Source organism: Scardinius erythrophthalmus, assembly GCF_964197995.2.
Source record: "Scardinius erythrophthalmus genome assembly, chromosome: 9".
In the NCBI taxonomy this organism is placed as follows: Eukaryota; Metazoa; Chordata; class Actinopteri; order Cypriniformes; family Leuciscidae; genus Scardinius; species Scardinius erythrophthalmus.
Genome location: NC_138229.1, coordinates 10,290,763 through 10,308,507, shown reverse-complemented (window position 1 = coordinate 10,308,507; position 17,745 = coordinate 10,290,763). Strand labels below are relative to the sequence as shown.

At 36.5% G+C, this 17,745-nt stretch overlaps 1 protein-coding gene across 2 annotated transcripts in view; it reads left to right on the top strand.

The window, feature by feature from the left end:
• Positions 1-17,745, top strand: part of efr3a (EFR3 homolog A) — a 46,290-nt gene that overhangs the window by 24,632 nt on the left and 3,913 nt on the right. The window contains exons 9-21 of one of the 2 annotated variants that reach the window (XM_081374251.1): positions 5,236-5,314; positions 5,448-5,583; positions 6,738-6,812; positions 7,882-8,049; positions 8,141-8,255; positions 9,376-9,427; positions 10,351-10,523; positions 12,629-12,704; positions 12,789-12,950; positions 13,076-13,207; positions 13,289-13,356; positions 13,853-13,980; positions 17,569-17,654. In XM_081374251.1, the coding sequence (XP_081230377.1) occupies positions 5,236-5,314; positions 5,448-5,583; positions 6,738-6,812; positions 7,882-8,049; positions 8,141-8,255; positions 9,376-9,427; positions 10,351-10,523; positions 12,629-12,704; positions 12,789-12,950; positions 13,076-13,207; positions 13,289-13,356; positions 13,853-13,980; positions 17,569-17,654 (1,450 nt within the window). The remainder of the gene's footprint in view (positions 1-5,235; positions 5,315-5,447; positions 5,584-6,737; positions 6,813-7,881; positions 8,050-8,140; positions 8,256-9,375; positions 9,428-10,350; positions 10,524-12,628; positions 12,705-12,788; positions 12,951-13,075; positions 13,208-13,288; positions 13,357-13,852; positions 13,981-17,568; positions 17,655-17,745) is intronic. The other variant, XM_081374252.1, reaches the window with a different exon arrangement.

Sequence of the window (17,745 nt, the reverse complement as noted above, 5' to 3'; positions counted from 1 at the left end):
CACAGGCATCTCGATCTGTCTCCATAGATTATCGCAGCATTAGCATCGTGATTTGACAAGTGGAGCGAAAATGTGTTATGGGGTGACGTCACATAGGCGACATGTAGTCTTTTCCTGCTAGCCAAAGAATCATACAATATACTGTCAAACTCGTAACATGAAAAATTATATAAAAAATTCACAGACAACATTTGTTCACATTCATGGCACAATTCAAAATTGGGACCAGAAAATAATTATTTTCTCACATTCACTTGCATTGACGATTTTTCAATCTAGAGGTCCAGTGGGGTTTTACGGATGGGCGGGACTTACCAGCTTTATAGTTGTTACATCACTATAATCAGTTAATGCTTATAATAATAAAGGTTAAAATGAACTGATTTGTCTACAAACACTTAAATTACACACAAGGAAGTTTTATAATAATAACGTTATAATAATAACTTTTTTCTCCGATTTATTTTTATTTTTTTTTTATTTTTATTTTAAATATAAACATTTAAATGTTTGGCTGTCATAACTTTTTTTTATGGAAGATTTATTCAAACATACATCAGATATTGAAGAACAGTAATGTGTAATATAGTGCATATATTTAGCTAAATGAGTTTGTTTTTCTAACTGACCTTAATTTCAAGATTCAATTAGCTGCCGGTTCAGTACAGGATTGAATATAAGATTTTATTAATGGTTTTTAAAGCATTGCACAACAGGTCCCCAAAATACATTGTGGATCTTTTAGACTCTTACACAACAGGCAGGACATTAAGATCCACGAACCAATCTTTGCTGGCGGTCCCCTTTTCTAAAAAGAAGTCAAAGGGTGACCGAGCTTTTTCAGTTGTGGCTCCTAAGTTGTGGAACAGCCTCCCCCTTCATATCCGGCTAGCTCAATCAATAGAAATGTTTAAGTCGCAGTTAAAAACTTACCTTTTTAATTTAGCCTTTAGTTAAGGGTGGTGTACACTGTAGGTATACACTTTTACTTAGTTTTATTTCTTCCTACACACTGATCTCATTATGCTGGTGGGTGAGGGAGATGTTTAAGAGTGTGAAATATGCCTTCATCCGCTAGGCTTGATATGTTCTGTTTTTATATATGTATGTCTTTTTACTGTAACTGTGAAGCACTTTGGGCAACAACGTTGCGGGTAAATGTGCTATATAAATAAATAAAAGTTGAAGTTGAGTAGTTAAAAGGATTAAGCTTGATTTTGTATTCAGTTACTTTATTATTTAGCTTTATTATATTTATTATTACTGCATAATGATGTTACATATTTTAATACATTTTTGGATTGTTATAAATAGGCAAATATTAGCTATTGATTTTTTTTTTTCTGCCATACAAAAATAATTAAGGAAATAACCATATTTTAATCTAGCAGAGTACTAAATTAAATGAGCTACATGGACGGATGATGTTAGATTAAAAACCACGCATAATTTTCCAGTGTCGGTCAGTCAATCTAGATTTCTGTACATCCCCTTATGGCAGTGAAAAATGTTCATCTTATTGCAAATGGATTAAGCAAACTTTCATTTTATAAATGTAAATTAATTGCATGCAGGATAAAATGTGCAACAATTGTATCTGCTCATTTTAATTAAATTGGACAAGCAACAAAAACCGTCTGTATTACATAAGTAGACAGTACACAATGAATGCAGGATTGATTATTCTAATGCAGCTAGAATTAGTTTAGCAGTATTAAATATTGAAGTACAACACAGTACTGCATATAATAAATTAATAGATCTCGTTATCAAAAGAAACCTGCAGCTGAAATTTCTGTCAAATTCATTACTTGTTTCGTATCATGCTTAACACCTCTTAACTATAGTAATATCTGTAGCTGGTCCTCTTGTGGCTTATTACTTGAATATCTCAAATACTGTATCATATTCGAGCTGGGTTTTTTTCCGCCATTAGCACAAATTTTCCCCTGTTTCATGCAGCGCACATCCAGACAAGTCTAGAGGAACATTGAAGTCATTTCCAGGTCATTTTATCAGCGAGGGAATGGTCTAATGATAACTATTTCATTATGACGCAGAACTTGATGCAATAAAACCACATAAAAAAGGTTTTATAATGCACTGAAATGTGTTTTAAGTATTGAAGTAAACTGTTTATATTTGAACCGTATAAAGTAATATTTAAACTGTTTTCTATTTTAACATATTTTCAAATTGAATTTATTTTTCTGATGGAGAAATTAATTTACTCCAGTCTTCAGTGTCACATGATCCTTCAGAAATCATTTTAATATGCTGATTTGCTGCTCATGAAATTATTATTATCAATGTGGAAAACCGTTGGCCTGCTTAATATTTTAACATTAACCGTGATACCCTACCATTAAGAAGTTTGGGGTAAGTACGATTTTTAAAAAAAGAAAATAAATATTTTTTTAAAATTGATTCAAGTGACATAAAAAAAAATATGTTTCAAATAAATGGTGAATTTATCATGGTTTCCACAAAAATGTTAAGCAGCAAAAATTTCAGCAAACAATTTTCAACATTGCTAATAATAAAATAACCATTATTAATATTTGAACACCAGTAAAAATTGCTAATAATAGATCAGCAAATCAGCATATTAGAATGATTTCTGATGTATCATGTGACACATGAAGACTGGAGTAAAGATGCTGAATATTCAGCTTTGCATCACAGGAATAAATTACATTTTAAAATATTTTAAAAAGAAAACAGTTCTTTTAAATTGTAATAATATTTCACAACAATATTACTGTTTTTACAGCATTTTTGATCAAATAAATGCAGCTTTGGTGAGCAAAGCTTCTTTCAAAAACATAATAAAATCTTAAAATAGATAAATGATTCCAATATTTTGAACAGTAGTGTACATTCTAAATTGATGATGAAATGGAAAAAAAAGCCACATTCCTTTTTTTACATTAAAGACTAAATGCTCTACTATAGGTCTGTAAATGTGTATGTCAGCGGTGAGTTTGACGGAGGCTGAAGGTGAAACTTTAGATTCAGATCTGAAGATGAGCTGCTTTGACTTTGGCATCGTGTGTAAATGAGCAGCTCTCGGTTTGACTGCCCTGACCTGGTCTCCATCTGTAGCTTATTAGCACACAATTCAGACACATGCAGCCGTATGCAGTGTGTGTGCAGACGCTCTCAGGGCTCATTAATGAGACCGTTTTGGCTCATCTCAGTCATTGGCCAATTAGCGCTGAGTGAAATGTCTGTAAAGAGAGAATATCAAAGCGCCGAGGGGCTCTCGAGCACGTCTCTTTCTCTATCGCACTCCCTCACCTTCTCCGTCATCTATCGTGTCTCTCTCGTTCTCTAACTCTCTCTCTCCTTATTATACTGTTCGCTGTGTGCTCTGTATTTATTGAACTTGTGTGAGGTTTTGAGGGAACTTTGAGCTCTAGGGTAGATATCTGTACCTCTGATAACACGTACGGCTGGTGTTCGCGGAGACAGACAGCGAGAGCTTCTTTTTTTTTGGGTGGAAGGGGATTTCAGGCGTTCCAAAAATAGCTCTCATCGGATGGGGGGTGAGATCAGATTGACGTTACCATGGCGACAGCAGGAAGGGAGAGGATGGTGGCATAGAGGTTTTAGAGTTAGATCAGACTGCGGAAAAGAGGAGAGATAAAGGTGTGGGAACATGATTTGTGTTGCGGCGCAGGAATGCTCAAGTTTTCCGCATCACAGCTTCTGTTGAGTGGAACCACCGTGCTCGATATGACAGACACTAGTGACAGAACCGACTCCGAATACCTGGATTACACAGTTGTCTGTGAACTTGCACTTGAGCCTTTAAAGTTGGCATGAAACAGAAGTTGTGATAGCCATTTCTTCCCTGTTGTGACATATATTGTGGGGTAAACGGACAATCGAACAAGGAAAAAATGTAGAGAAGGGCTTGATTTTGTCCATTGGTAATTGATTGGATCGTTGTGGTTTGCTATTCCTATATGTTGGCTCTATCCAAAATCACATACTTCCCTACAATATAGGTCATGTGATAATGACAACATGACGGATGTAGTAGGATTACATTCATACTTCACACATTCATACTATATAGAACATACTTGTGTAGTGCTTACAAAATAAGTACTAGTTCAAAATATGTACCTACTCAAGAGAGTATGCGATTTCAGACGCAGACGTCTTCAGAGAAGAGAATGAATTAAAACAAAAATTAAATGCACAGATGAAACGATTATAATAAACACTGCAATATTCCATAAAATATAGGAATTGTCCATTTTGATTTCAGGGTGACTTAAACCTCTATGACTTTTCTTCGGCAAAATAAAAAAAAGATATTTTGAAGAATGCTGGTAAACAAACAGTTTTGGTGACCATTGATTTCCAATGTATAGACAAAAAAGGTGAAATAAAATCATACAGGTTTAGAATGACATGATAGTGAGTAAATAAATAATAGCAGAATTAAAAATTTTGGGTGAACTATCCCTCAACTTAGGGATAGTTAGAGTTAGAGTTGATGGTTTTTGTCTCTCTTTTGTATTAAGTATTAAACTCAGGCAAGCTTTACAGAACATGCCCATAAGAATGAAATGGAGATTTTTGTAAACGTTGTGAAAAAGTGCTAAAAGTTGTTTCGACATTATTCTTAAATGGGCTGGAATAAATTGGGACATTGCAGAGCTTTTTATCTACTGCTTTTCTTTTCAAGAAATTGTCCAATTACACAGTAGCATGATTAAAAACGGCAGCGACTGAATCTAAATTCAGGGGTGACAATGTTTAATCTAATTGCAGTAGAGGAAAAAAGCTGTATTTTTGGTCCCCTTTTGGGAGATTCATTAAAAGTTTTGGAAAATGAGGCAAAAAATACCACTTGTTTTTATCTCGGAGTACCTTGTGTCTCTATTATAAAAGACAACATTTTAACATTTCTTTGGATAATTCCCATAATGTCAAATAAATAAACATCACACAGATCCTCCATAGACTTACTTTATGAAAGAGCAAAAGCATTCTTTGTGTATTGCAACGAGTGCTAATTTAGGAAACGCTCAATTCTGCTGATTTAAATGTGGCAAATTTGCTTAACAGAACTGAGCCCACTTCACCAGTATTGTTAGCTGAAAGCGTTAAACACAGGGAAAAGGGATGCATGTCAAAAATTTGAATGAATGACTATTTAGATAAATATGCTGTCTTATAAAAGGGCATACTGTAATTCACAGCATTGTTTTCCTACAGGCATTTAGACAACCATCGTCTGTGGGACCCGAACGATTTTGCTGTTTCCTGTTTCAGGATAATCATGTACTCAATACAGGTAAAGTGAACATATTCTCACTCCAATCTCTTTATGTTAATCCTGTGTGGCCGTTGAAGCGTTTAATGATAATGGAGAGTAAATTAAATTCACTTCTACAGCATGTTTTATGAAGTGTTTGCGTGTGTTTCAGGCCCAGCATTCTCACCACGTGATCCAGCAAGTGTTGTCTCACCTTGACACCCACAGTAAGAACACCCCACGTGTGAGGGCAGGTATCGTTCAGGTGCTGCTGGAGACGGTTGCCATAGCAGCCAAGGGCTCCATCGGTAAGACTGAGTACTGACCATCTAAGGAGCCGTTTACACAACACTGTTTTCAACTAACATAAAACTTTTTATGCGTTTTGGCTGTTCATTTGCCTGACTGTGGCGTTTTGAGGGCCTACAGAGTGCATAGTGTTTCTTTACAAAGTGACATCGCCAACTATTGGCCTGACAGCATAACATAACGTTTTTAGTCGTTTTCGTGGATCCATGTGAATGGGGATCTAAGGGTAAACGTACCCTAAGATGAGCATTTTGATTGTTATCGCTCGTACTTTGTGTGTGTGTGGTTTACAAACCATTAACCATAAGAATTCAGCTTTCCATCTTGCGTTGTTTGTGTTACGGACATTGGTAGGTAGTAACTCAAATTGTGGGGCTTTTTGAGGAGAGATGAATTAGTATGAGCGATAAGATAAAAAATATACAAACTGAGGACTTGCATATCATGAAGATTTGCATGTTTTGACTTAGTAAGAATCATCCTAGCATCTTGGATCTTGTTTTATTCCAAAAATGTAAAAATCTACTTTTACATTTGTTATATTTCCTCTAATATTCAAAGGTTTAGGGTTGGTTACATTTTTAAAAGAAGTCTCTTCTGCTCACCAAGAAGGATGTTTATAAAAGAAGGATCTTATGCTCACAAAGGCTATCTTTATTTGATCAAAAATACCCTAAAACAGTAAGATTATAAAATATTATGATTTAACTAAACTATATTTTTAAAATGCAAGTTATTCCTGTGATGCAAAGCTGAATTTTTTATCCTTTGGAAATTATTCTAATATGCTGATTTGTTGCTTAAGAAATATCTTGTTAAAAAAAACAGTTGTGCTGCTTTTTATTTTTGTGGAAACCATGATACAATTTTCTCAATGAAATTTCATGAAAACAGCATTTGTTTAAATACTTTTTTAGTATTAAAAATGTCTTTGCTGAATAAATAGTATTCATTAAAAAAAATATTACTAACGCCAAACTTTTCAATGTAAAACTCTACCTGTCGTTGATTTACTCTGATTACAAACAGATGCCAAAAAATACCAAACGACCACTCACATTTCCTCTTTTCCTCTCTTAATCTCTCCTGGTGCTCATTCCTCATTGTCTTTTGTCTTCCATCTCTCCTTCCTGAAATCTGTTTTCTCTCACAGGTCATATTGCTCCTAATCAACACAATGCTTACACGTTTCTCAGTCCCGTCTCTTCACCATCCAATATGTGGTTGGGTATGTTAACAAGCACAGCTCTCACCCATTCAAAACCTTCAGGCAGTCACTAAATTGGACGCGTAAATGGTGAACTAGTGAACTGTTTAGGGTCCCGTCATGTGGTATTGATGGTGAATTGATTATTTAAAGGGATAGTTCAAACCTGTAAGACTTTTGTTCATCTTCAGAAAACAAATGAAGATCTTTGAAATAAAATGTGAGAGCTTTCCATTGACAGCTACGCAACTACCACTTTGAAACTTCATTGTAAAACTAATCCATATGAACTGAGCGGTTTAGTCCAAATTTTCTGAAGAGACTCGATCACTTTAAATGATGAACAGATTGAATTTAGGCTTTTATTCACATATAAACATTGATCAGCGAACATAAACAGAAGCTGCTTGATGCTCAAGAACAAACCTCTTGCAGAAACTCAAACATGCTGCGTAACAAGAATGAACCTCATTGGTTCTCACGTCAAGCGATCATGCTTTAGCTTCCGTTTACCACAACTGATGTGTGCATTGATGAATGTTTAGATGTGAATAAAAGCCTAAATTCAATCTGTTCATCATATAAAGCTATAGAGTCTGTTCAGAAAATTTGGACTAAACCGCTCAATTCATTTAGATTAGCTTTACGATCTCTTGAAGCGTCAAAGTTTCAGTTGCGTAGCTGTCAATGGAGGGATGGAAATCTCTCAGATTTCATCAAAAAGATCTTCATTTGTGTTCCAAAGATGAGCGAAAGTCTTTCCGGTTTGGAACGTCATTCCAAGGAGGTGAGTAATTATTGACAGAATTTTTATTTTGGGGTTTTCTCTTTAAGGATGTGTATTTGAGTGGCTGAAGGTTTTCTGGGTTTGCTGTGTAGAGTAACTGCAGCTCCCCCTAGCAGTGCTCTGTAGTTTCTGTGTCTAGTCTGAGTCACATGCCGTGATGTTTTTTTGTTTTTTTATATCATGTAGTGCTTAAGTTGGCACAGACATCTGTGACATTTTGAGTGTGACATCCTCTGTGCTTGCTTTGAAGCAAAATCAGCATAATTCTGCATAATTACTTTTGTGCTGTGTGTGTATTCTCAGGTCCAACGGTCCTGGAGGTTTTTAACACCCTGCTGAAGCATCTGCGTATGAGTGTGGATTTTGAGCTGGTCGACGGTTCCCGCAGGAACTCCGCGAGCAGCCTTTCCTCCACCCGCACCAAAGAGAGCGAGGAGCGGATCGTCCAGAACGCCATCATCCAAACAATTGGTGACCGCTTCATGTGCTCACTAAGATCTGACCTTTTGTGATGCCAAAACACTGAACAAATTCAATAAAATGGATTCATGTGCATGTCTAGGTTTCTTTGGAGGAAATCTTCCTGATTATCAGAGAGCAGAAGTGATGATGTTCATTATGGGGAAAGTGCCTGTTTACGGCACGCCGTGCCACACGCTGGACACCGTCAAGATCGGGTAGGACAGTGTGATTCTACATTTGTCATTATCGGCAGTTGTAGTGTTTGGAGAAATTGTCTTAAATCCATGATAATTGCTGATTGCTAAACTGACACATGCACATTTGCCATTTGCAACATGCAAAGTTTGTCTTCAGTGAGTATAAAAAGGCAGGATAAAGTATTGCTGTTACAGATCTGAAGAACTTAAAGCACTGTTTATTTCATTTTTGTCCTTGTTTAGTTGCTTTTATTTGTATTATTCCTTTTTTGTTCTTTATTGTACAGCATTAGTTTACTTGTCTTGAATGACTTCAAGTAATGTCCAAGACTTTAGATAGATGCACTCATATTACTATAAATGGGAGAAAGTGCAAAGCTCAATATGGTGGAATAAGTCCCGCCTTCTTAATAAAAACTGGTAAAGTCATTGCGTCACTACAGCTGCCATTTTTTTTTTATGAGTATGTTCAATGGTGCTGTGGTCTTGAAATTGATATTGAGTTTCATCGAATTTCAATTTTATTGATGTTGCTACCAGCCACTGAAATGTCAACATGGACAAAAGAAATGTTTCTTAAGCACCAGATCAGCATATTAGAATGATTTCTGAAGGATCATATTACATTGAAGACTGTAATAAATTTCAGCTTTACGTTTTACATTTTTAAAGTATATTAAATTTTAATAATATTTCACAGTATTATTGTTTTTACCATATTTTTGATCAAATAAATGCAGCCTTGGTGAGCATAAGAGAGTTCTTCCAAAAAACATCTTACTGACCCCCAAAATTATGAGTTGTAGAATATGAAATAGGCAATTGTGGAAGTTTTTCGACATACTACAACATCACCAAATTTTATTTTGATACCATATAAGAAAATTATTTCAAACAATACTCTTGTATGCATGTCTTTTTTTTTTTTTTTTTTTTTATGAAAACATGCACAGATGTTAATTTCAACATTCCACTGGATATAGCTCTCCATCCGGGCACTGGACACCTTTTTTCCAGTGTACTGTGATTTGAGACAGACTAATCCCAGTCTAGTATGCATTGTGTATGTAAAAATAGGAAAAAACAAAGTGAAGCATTCATGTTGAAGATTTTGAATTCTCTCCTCTTCCTTTCTCAGGCATCAGGGCACTAAGAGAATCCAGATGATGCTGTTAAGTTCTCTCATTATGGTAAATCTCTAATCTCGTGTGGGTGGGTGTGTGTGTGTTTGTGGGTGTGGGGTCCTTGTAAATCCTACATTATAGGGACAAAATGTCTCCACAAGAATAGTAATGCCAGAATTCTTTGACATTGTGGGGACATTTTTTGGTCCCCATGAGCTTGTAAATCATATTAAATTATGTTTAGAAAATGCAGGAAGTTTTCTGTGAGGGTTGTGTTTAGGGTTCGAGGGTAGATTATACAGTTTGTACAGTATAAAAATCATGGAAATCATGGAGTCTATGAAAAAGTCCCCATAAAACATGGAATCTCAACATGCGTGTATTGTAAGGCGGTAACGATATAGGGAAACTAAAATTGCAGTTGCTTTACCGTTGCTCCGTGAAATCCAGTCATTTTAATTGGAATCCATGCTATTATTTTGCATGAGGATGAAAGATTTCCCAAAAAATGTATTTCGCTAATGTTAGCAAATCCTCAGGCTTGTATCAGGCATGACATCAGAATGAAGATATTAGACTTACATTCTGTCTCTGAGTTTATTAGTAAAAAACATCCGCACTCTCCTTAAGGGAGTTTCTGAAGGTTCCTAGACAGCAGACTGCACAGATCATAACATCAGATTACAGCTGCCTCTAGTGCTTTGTGTCCTTTTTCTTCTTTTTTTGTAATGTCCAATTTTGTCTTTAGTCTGGTTTATGGCTGGCTTTAGACAGGGCAACTTTTCAGGCACCGTTGCCCGGCAACAGGCAGTAAAATGGGCCGCAGGTTGAGGCGTACCATTGTTATTTTGGATGTCAACAGCTTTTGCTCTCCATCTCCCACTGCTGGCCATTTCCAGAAGTGTGACAATGTGTTACTAGTTACTGGTGTGTATAGGTTCTAGTTCTGGTGGTGCTGGTCATATCTGATGGATTCTTTGTTTGTGTAGGTTACGTCGGGGTTTAAGTGTAAAACGATCTGTGCTGGCCTGCCTGCAGCATTTCTGGAGCCGTTGTGCTCCATCTCTCTGATGGAAGACAGCGAACTCCGGCAACTCGTCTTGGAGATTCTGCACAACATCATCGATCGCCATGACAACAGAGCCAAGCTCAGGGGGATCCGGTATGGATGCTCAACTAACACCCTTAAGTGAATGTGTGAAAACTAGGGGTGTCAAAAGTTAATGTGTTAACGCCTAACGCCTTAAACAATTTAACACCTTAATAATTTAAAGGTGCAGTTAGCGATTTCTGAGAAGCACTTGATTTGAAATCAGCCCAAACAAACACACCCCTCCCTTCATTGCTCCGCCCCCAAAATGCACGAACACGCAATACTAGAGTGGATGTTTCTCTATCATAGCTGTGACGAAGCAAAATAATGCTTTAGTGACACTCAAAACTGTACTGTTACTATAGCTAACATTACAACAACAGTATATCTTGGTCCTGTGAATCAGCAAACCAGTTTTACTCATATGGAGCAGAAACGCTGGAAAGCTTTTCTAATTAAAGCGGGTCTTAAAGGGGTTATATAATGGTACATGCACTTTGATTGTACTGAAATGTGTGTTGGCAGTGTCTGTACACAACCATCATAAAAGGTTGCCCCTCCCACGATTTGTGATTGACAGCAGCGTTTCAACACAGTCCCGCTCTCACTCTTGAGCGAGCTGTCTGTCATCATAGTCCGCGCGTCATTGTTGATACTCACTGGAGCAATGTCTATGAGCAGAATGGCGTCTAAGCGATTGTGGTGTTCTGTTCTTGGGTGTAATAACGAACACAGCATTCATTTTGATGTTCCTAAATCCGAACCGCTGAAGACGCAGTGGCTGAGTTTGTTTTCGAAGGGAATATTCCCCACGATCAATGTCAATGCTTTCATGTTTGCGCGAATCATTTCACACACCAGACTGCTTTATAAACGAGGGTCAGTATAACGCTGGCTATTTGCTAAGAAGCTGCTCCTGAAAAAAGGATCGATACCAACTATTCGTGTTCCTGCTGCACCTCCAGAAGAACTGAAGTGAGTGTAACATTTTATTAACCTTTATATTAATATTTATATTAATCTTTTTTCAAATCGCTTGCACGCTTCACGATGAATGCGGCTTTTTTTACACTCAGGTACATTATGACATGTTTTGTATGTACAACGTTATCAATATAATTCATAATCCCACGTTTATAATGAACGACGCGTTATGGTTATTGTTTTATTGTGTTACAAACGGTGTACGCACAGAACAGAGGGGTGGGGTGAGCAAAGCTCATCATCATTTAAAGACACATGCACTTAAACGGCGTGCTGAAAACAGCTGTTTTTGACCAGGTAAAATGAGTGTTTTCTTTCAATACTAATGAGAATTTTTAATTAAAGTATATTACAAACTTTTAATTTAGACCCTAAAGAATCATATTAGCTTGTACAAAAATGGCATTATATGACCTCTTTAAAGCTCTTGCCTGATAATAATAACCCTTCTTTTTCCAGTGATAATCCTCTAAGCTTTTCTTTTGTAATGTCTCTCAGCCGTCTCTTTCTACAGTCTATCTTAAAACCTCCCTCTTGCTTGCTCTCCCCTCCCCCATCATGACTGGACACGACCCTTACTGCTGATTGGCTACAAGTGTGTTGTGGCACTCAGTCTGATCCACTTTCAACAGCGTTTCTCAAAAATCACTTACTGCACCTAAGATGTTGTAAATGCATTTGTTCAATTTGACATAACCGTTTCATTCTTTTAAGTGTGATTTGTAATTGTAAAGACTGATTGAAACTGAGCAGAACTGCAGTGCATCTTTACCTACACAATTCTTAGCAACCCTTTAGGAGTATTTTTCAATCTAAATGGGTTATTTTATTATAGAATAGATATCTTTTTACGGTTTATTATTGAATTATTGTAGATGTAAATAGATTTCAGTTGCAATTCTTGTGTTTTGGTGCATTTTGCGAAATCTAGAACCTGTTTGCTTGATTTTTATTTTTTGTTTTAATTTATTTTTATTTGTTTTAGTAAGTTTAAGTAAGTATATAAAGTTTTTTAAGTTTTTCATCTAATATATATATTTTTTTATTTCAATTAACGAATTTTTTTTTAAATAGTTTTAGTTTGTGAACAATAACAACACTGGTGCCAGAAGTTGTGGGTAAGAGTGATGAACTCTTATTGAATCAATTAATTTTTAAATTGTGTCATGTGTTTTTGTGTGTGTACGCAGGATTATTCCTAATGTAGCTGCTCTGAAGTTCAAAAGAGAAAAAATCTCCAAACAGGATGTGGTTTTCATGAAAAAGGTACAAGATACAAACGCACACAGACATCACAACCACAGACATGTAGAACCTCAGCCCTTAAACTGTTGCTCTTTCTCCCTCCAGCATGGGCAGCAGTTATACAGACACATCTATCTGGGCTGTAAGGAGGAAGATAACGTTCAGAAGAACTTTGAGCTGCTCTTCACAGCTCTGGCTCTGATCACTATTGAACTGGCCAATGAAGAGGTGGCGATTGACCTCATCCGCCTGTCCATCGCACTACAGGTATTCTCACCTACAATTACATTTATTGATTTAGCAGATGCTTGAATCCGAAGCGATTTACCAGAAGCAATTAATCTTAGATTTCAGATTTGTCATTCTAATCTCTGTATTTTGATTGGCTGAAGGACATGGCCCTAGTCAATGAGGAGAATATGCCCATGTTTATTCGCTGTGGCATCATGGCGTTGGTCGCCGCATACCTCAATTTCCTCAGTCAGATGATTGCAATTCCCCTTTTTTGCCAACACGTCAGCAAGGTAAATGCATATGCACTTATGGCACACACACACACATACACCCTACATAAAAATTCCTGTAACTCCTTTTCTTCCTGTCAGGTGATTGAGATGAGAAATCTGGATGCTCCGTACCTTCTGCCTGAACACGTTTTTAGAGAGAAGTGTGTGTGAGTATTTCTGTGTGAATGTGTTTTTCCTAAGAACTATATCAGTAATCTATGGAAGGGGAAAAAAAGTCTGAATCTTGAATTAAAAAATCACAGTTACCTTTTTTATTCCGTGGCGGAAACAAGCTTCCATAGTACTCAGCCTATATGAGAGATTTTTTTAAAATGTGTCAGTATCAGTTGATTTTGGATCATTAATTATGAAGCTCAATTTCTCTACTTTTTTACATATAAAATTCCTTTGCTGTCATCTAACACTCTTAAGTTAATCTTTAAAAATACTAATAATTTAAGAACACCGTTAAATGTAATATTTAGCTGATCTCAAAATAAATATCCATTTTTCATGCTGTTCATTATAATGTTGGGATTCCTAAATTCACATATAGCCTTTAAAATGATAGATTTTAGTTGTTATAATAAATAATAATACTGGCATAACTGATTCCAGACGTCTTTCCTTGTGTGTGTCTGAATGTTTGTGTGTGTGGATCAGGTTCCCAGACTCTTTGGAGCGGGACGACATTACTTTGTATTTTCAAACAGCTGATCTGGCGGAAGCTCTGACTCTACCTGGATATAACGTAGAGAGACTGGCTATACCGTACATACCCCAGGTTACAGGTAAACATACTATTCTGTACTATACAAAATGGAGACGTTATCTGATTTAATATATATATATATATATATATATATATTATATCTGATCTTTATTTATAGTGTGCTTTATACAATACAGATTGTTTCAAAGCAGCTTTACAGTGATAAACAGGAATATAATGATCAATTCTGCTGTAAAGCAGCTCTAAAAGAGACAATCGTGTATTTATTCAGAGTTGAAGTCAGTTCAGACAGAGTTGATTCAGCTCAGTTCAATAACTGTGTGATGTTCATCATTTGTAATATTATTATTAAGAAGCTAAATTAAATGGTAATTAACCCTATATTAACAAATGTTTTCTTTCATAATCGTTTATCAAGGATTTGATAAAAGATTAAGTTCTGTTCGGTTTATTTCTAAAGCGCATTTAAAAACAGCCACAGGCCGACCAAAGTGCTGGACAATAAAAGCATAAGGGTGCACAATAAATGAGTATCATCAAATTTGAATCACCATAAGAACCAGATAGATCTACACATTAAAAGCCAAGGGAAAAGTTGAGTTTTAAGACAGAATTTGATCTCCGATAGAGTGGAAGCCGTTCTAATGTGATTTGGTAAGTTATTCCTTAGAGAAGGACCCGCCACTAATGTAGTATTTCCCTCTAATCAAATCGCTGTGGGTAAAATTGTCTCATCCTGTTTTTTCACACCAGAAATGTCACATAATGAAAATAAGATGGTTGTGAATCCAATTTCATACTAGTTGCATCCCAAATTACACACTATCCACTATGCACTTATACTCTATGTACTTATGCACTGTGCAGTTACCTAAAGCTGGAATACACTACGTGACTTTTGCCCAGATTTGCAGTTTTTTGGCCAGTCTGCAGATAGAAAATCTGCAGTGTATTATGGGCACAGACTCCTCTTTTAGCTTCAGACTTTTGCTGCATCTGAATATGCCTACCTCCATACTATATAGTAGGTTTAAAACCGATTCGATTTTTGAGCCAAGTAGTATGTCCGAATTCATAAAACAGTAGGCAGAAGGTAGCTGGATGACCTACTACTTCAGTCAAGATTCTTAAGTGCGCATTTGATGGACGTTTTACTATCCCATGAGGCCACGGTAGAGGATTTTTTAATGGACGTGAAGCAACCCATCATATGTCACATGACAATGACATCATGGTGGATGTAGCACTTCCAAATTTCATTCATACTACACACATTCGTACGTGTTTAAGTTATGATAAGTGTTAAAGGGATAGTTCACTTTGAAATTAAATTTTGGTATGTTTTAGCTTACCTCAAGGGCATCCAAGATGTAGGTGTCTTTTTTTCCGCAGTAGTTTCAATTTGGATATTTTTAGGTCAAACCGTTCTTGTCTGTCAGTCATATAATGCAGGTCTATGGTCACTGTCTCAAAGAGCATGCACAGAGTCCAAATTAAAACAATTCCCCATCGTCCAAATTAAACAATTCCCCATCGTAAGTACACATTGATGGCCTAAGACATGAAACGAGCGGTTTGTGTGAGAGTTTCTAGATGTCGCCTTAAAGACATTCGTTCCAATGAACTGCCGTAGACAAAGCGACATCTGGTGTATATATCTATGCACCAGTCTGCGTACACGTCACACACCAGGATGCGCGCGCGCCCTCAGATCACTTGGACGTGGCTGTGAATAAGAGGTAAAAACAATATAAATACTGTTCGTTTTCTCACACAAACCACTCGTTTCATGTCTTAGGCCATCAATGTGTACTTACGATGGGGAATTGTTTTAATTTGGACTCTGTGCATGCTCTTGAGACAGTGACCATAGACCTGCATTACATGACTGACAGACAAGAAAAAAAAAATATCAAAATTGAAACTACTGCGGAAAAAAAGACACCTACATCTTGGATGCCCTTGAGGTAAGCTAAAACATACCAAAATTTAATTTCAAAGTGAACTGTCCCTTAAGATAAGTTTCAAACCTACTATTCAGTATGCAATTTCAGACCTAGCACATGATTCTGTCCAGTCTGAGAATATAACAGGTTTGATATTTTTATCCGATTTTAGAACACATATTGTTTTCATTTGTCACGTGTCTCTTAGAGGAAGAGGTGCGTTTCTGCATGAGTTTGTTGTGTTTGGAACGACCTGAAAGTTTGGTAGTGTGTGATCCTCAGTTGGTTAGTGTATGATGCCCAGTTTTTCTCTGTTACCATTTACAAAGTGAGCAAGTATATGATGCCTAGTGTTTTAAAATCTGTTCAGATTTTTTAAAGTTGTTTTACAGCCAGGAATCTGGTGCTAAAATCAATCACCAAGTCCCTCGCAACAGCAATGCTCACAATTAAACCTCTGAAATACTAACTCCTGAAGATCTTTCCTTTCACATGTGAATTCACCTGCTTCTTCCACTTTTGCCTTTTCTCTGCCTGTGTGTGTTTTTGCACTGCAGTCCTGTACACGGTAGGAAAGATTCTGCACAGATGCAAACAGGCATCCAGAGGTACTATCATTGAGTTAGTGAGGTCACCTGTCAGTGTGTGGATAGTAAGAATATGTAGTTAGTTTCTCCCCAGTACAACCGTAAGTTTACCACAGCTGCAGATGTAGACCTCCCGTCCTCCGTAGTTTCCGGAACTGATTTCCCAGTAGCTCCTGAATGTGGTGTTGAATAACTCAACAGTGGGGTGAAGTATAAGTGCGATGTGTCATGTGATAAATCAGTCCTGTTTAACTGATTTGGTGTTTTGTATGCTGCTGTCGTCTGGACTGTGTTACTGGTAGGTTAAAGAGAGACACACACCAGTTCGAGCTCACAGTTTAGAAGCTTGGGTCTCGGGGAGAGTGCTGATGAAGCATCATTTGACATTTTATTGACCTTTTTGGACCTCACTTTCTTCCAATCGCAGTAGACCTGCTGCACTCGAGAAACCCTTTGAGTTGAGGGTTTATTTTACCCATAAATATATGGTCAAAGATTCCTCTTTTTTACACATTTTAAGTGCTGATTTGTGTGGAAAAATAGACTAAAAGTATATGCTTTTAGTATATATATATATATATATATATATATATATATATATATATTATAAATAAAGCATATATGTTCGTCCTCATATGTTCATCCTTAATATAATGCAGTTATAATGAGGATTAAAAAAGAAACATGCAAGGACTCTTTTGATGGAATGTGAGTGTATATAGTTTTCTGAAATGAGATTGTTATGGAGTTGTATTTCTGTACATCAGCACTCTCACCCTGAAACTCTTACTTTTACTCATAAAATATTCTTTTGAAACTTACGTTGCTGTGATTTCTGTCTTTGTTTGAGTGATTTGCATTTTCTTCTGTTTAATAATGCTTTCATGCTGCTTTGCCTGAACATAACATTCATTAAACATGAGCAGGCAGTGAGAAAAAAAGTGAGGGAAATTCACCTCCCCTTATGAATAAGAGGCTAATTAAACCCATATATCAGAGATGCGGATACTGGGTTTAGTTTAGCACAAATCAAGGCCGAATCCGTGCATGATCAGAAATATTTGAGTCCTCAAAGCTTCGACTATTTATACATCATTGATTTCTGACCCACAGATGAAGACCGGCTGCCCCGTAGGAAGAGTTTTGTCGACACTATTTCTCTCCAAGTTGACATCATTTCCAACAGCTTACCTGATCAGGTACACCGGACAAAAACATAAATGAACACAAATTAAACACGCTTGAATAATTTTCAAGAATTAGACTAATGAACATATTTTTGTGTTTATC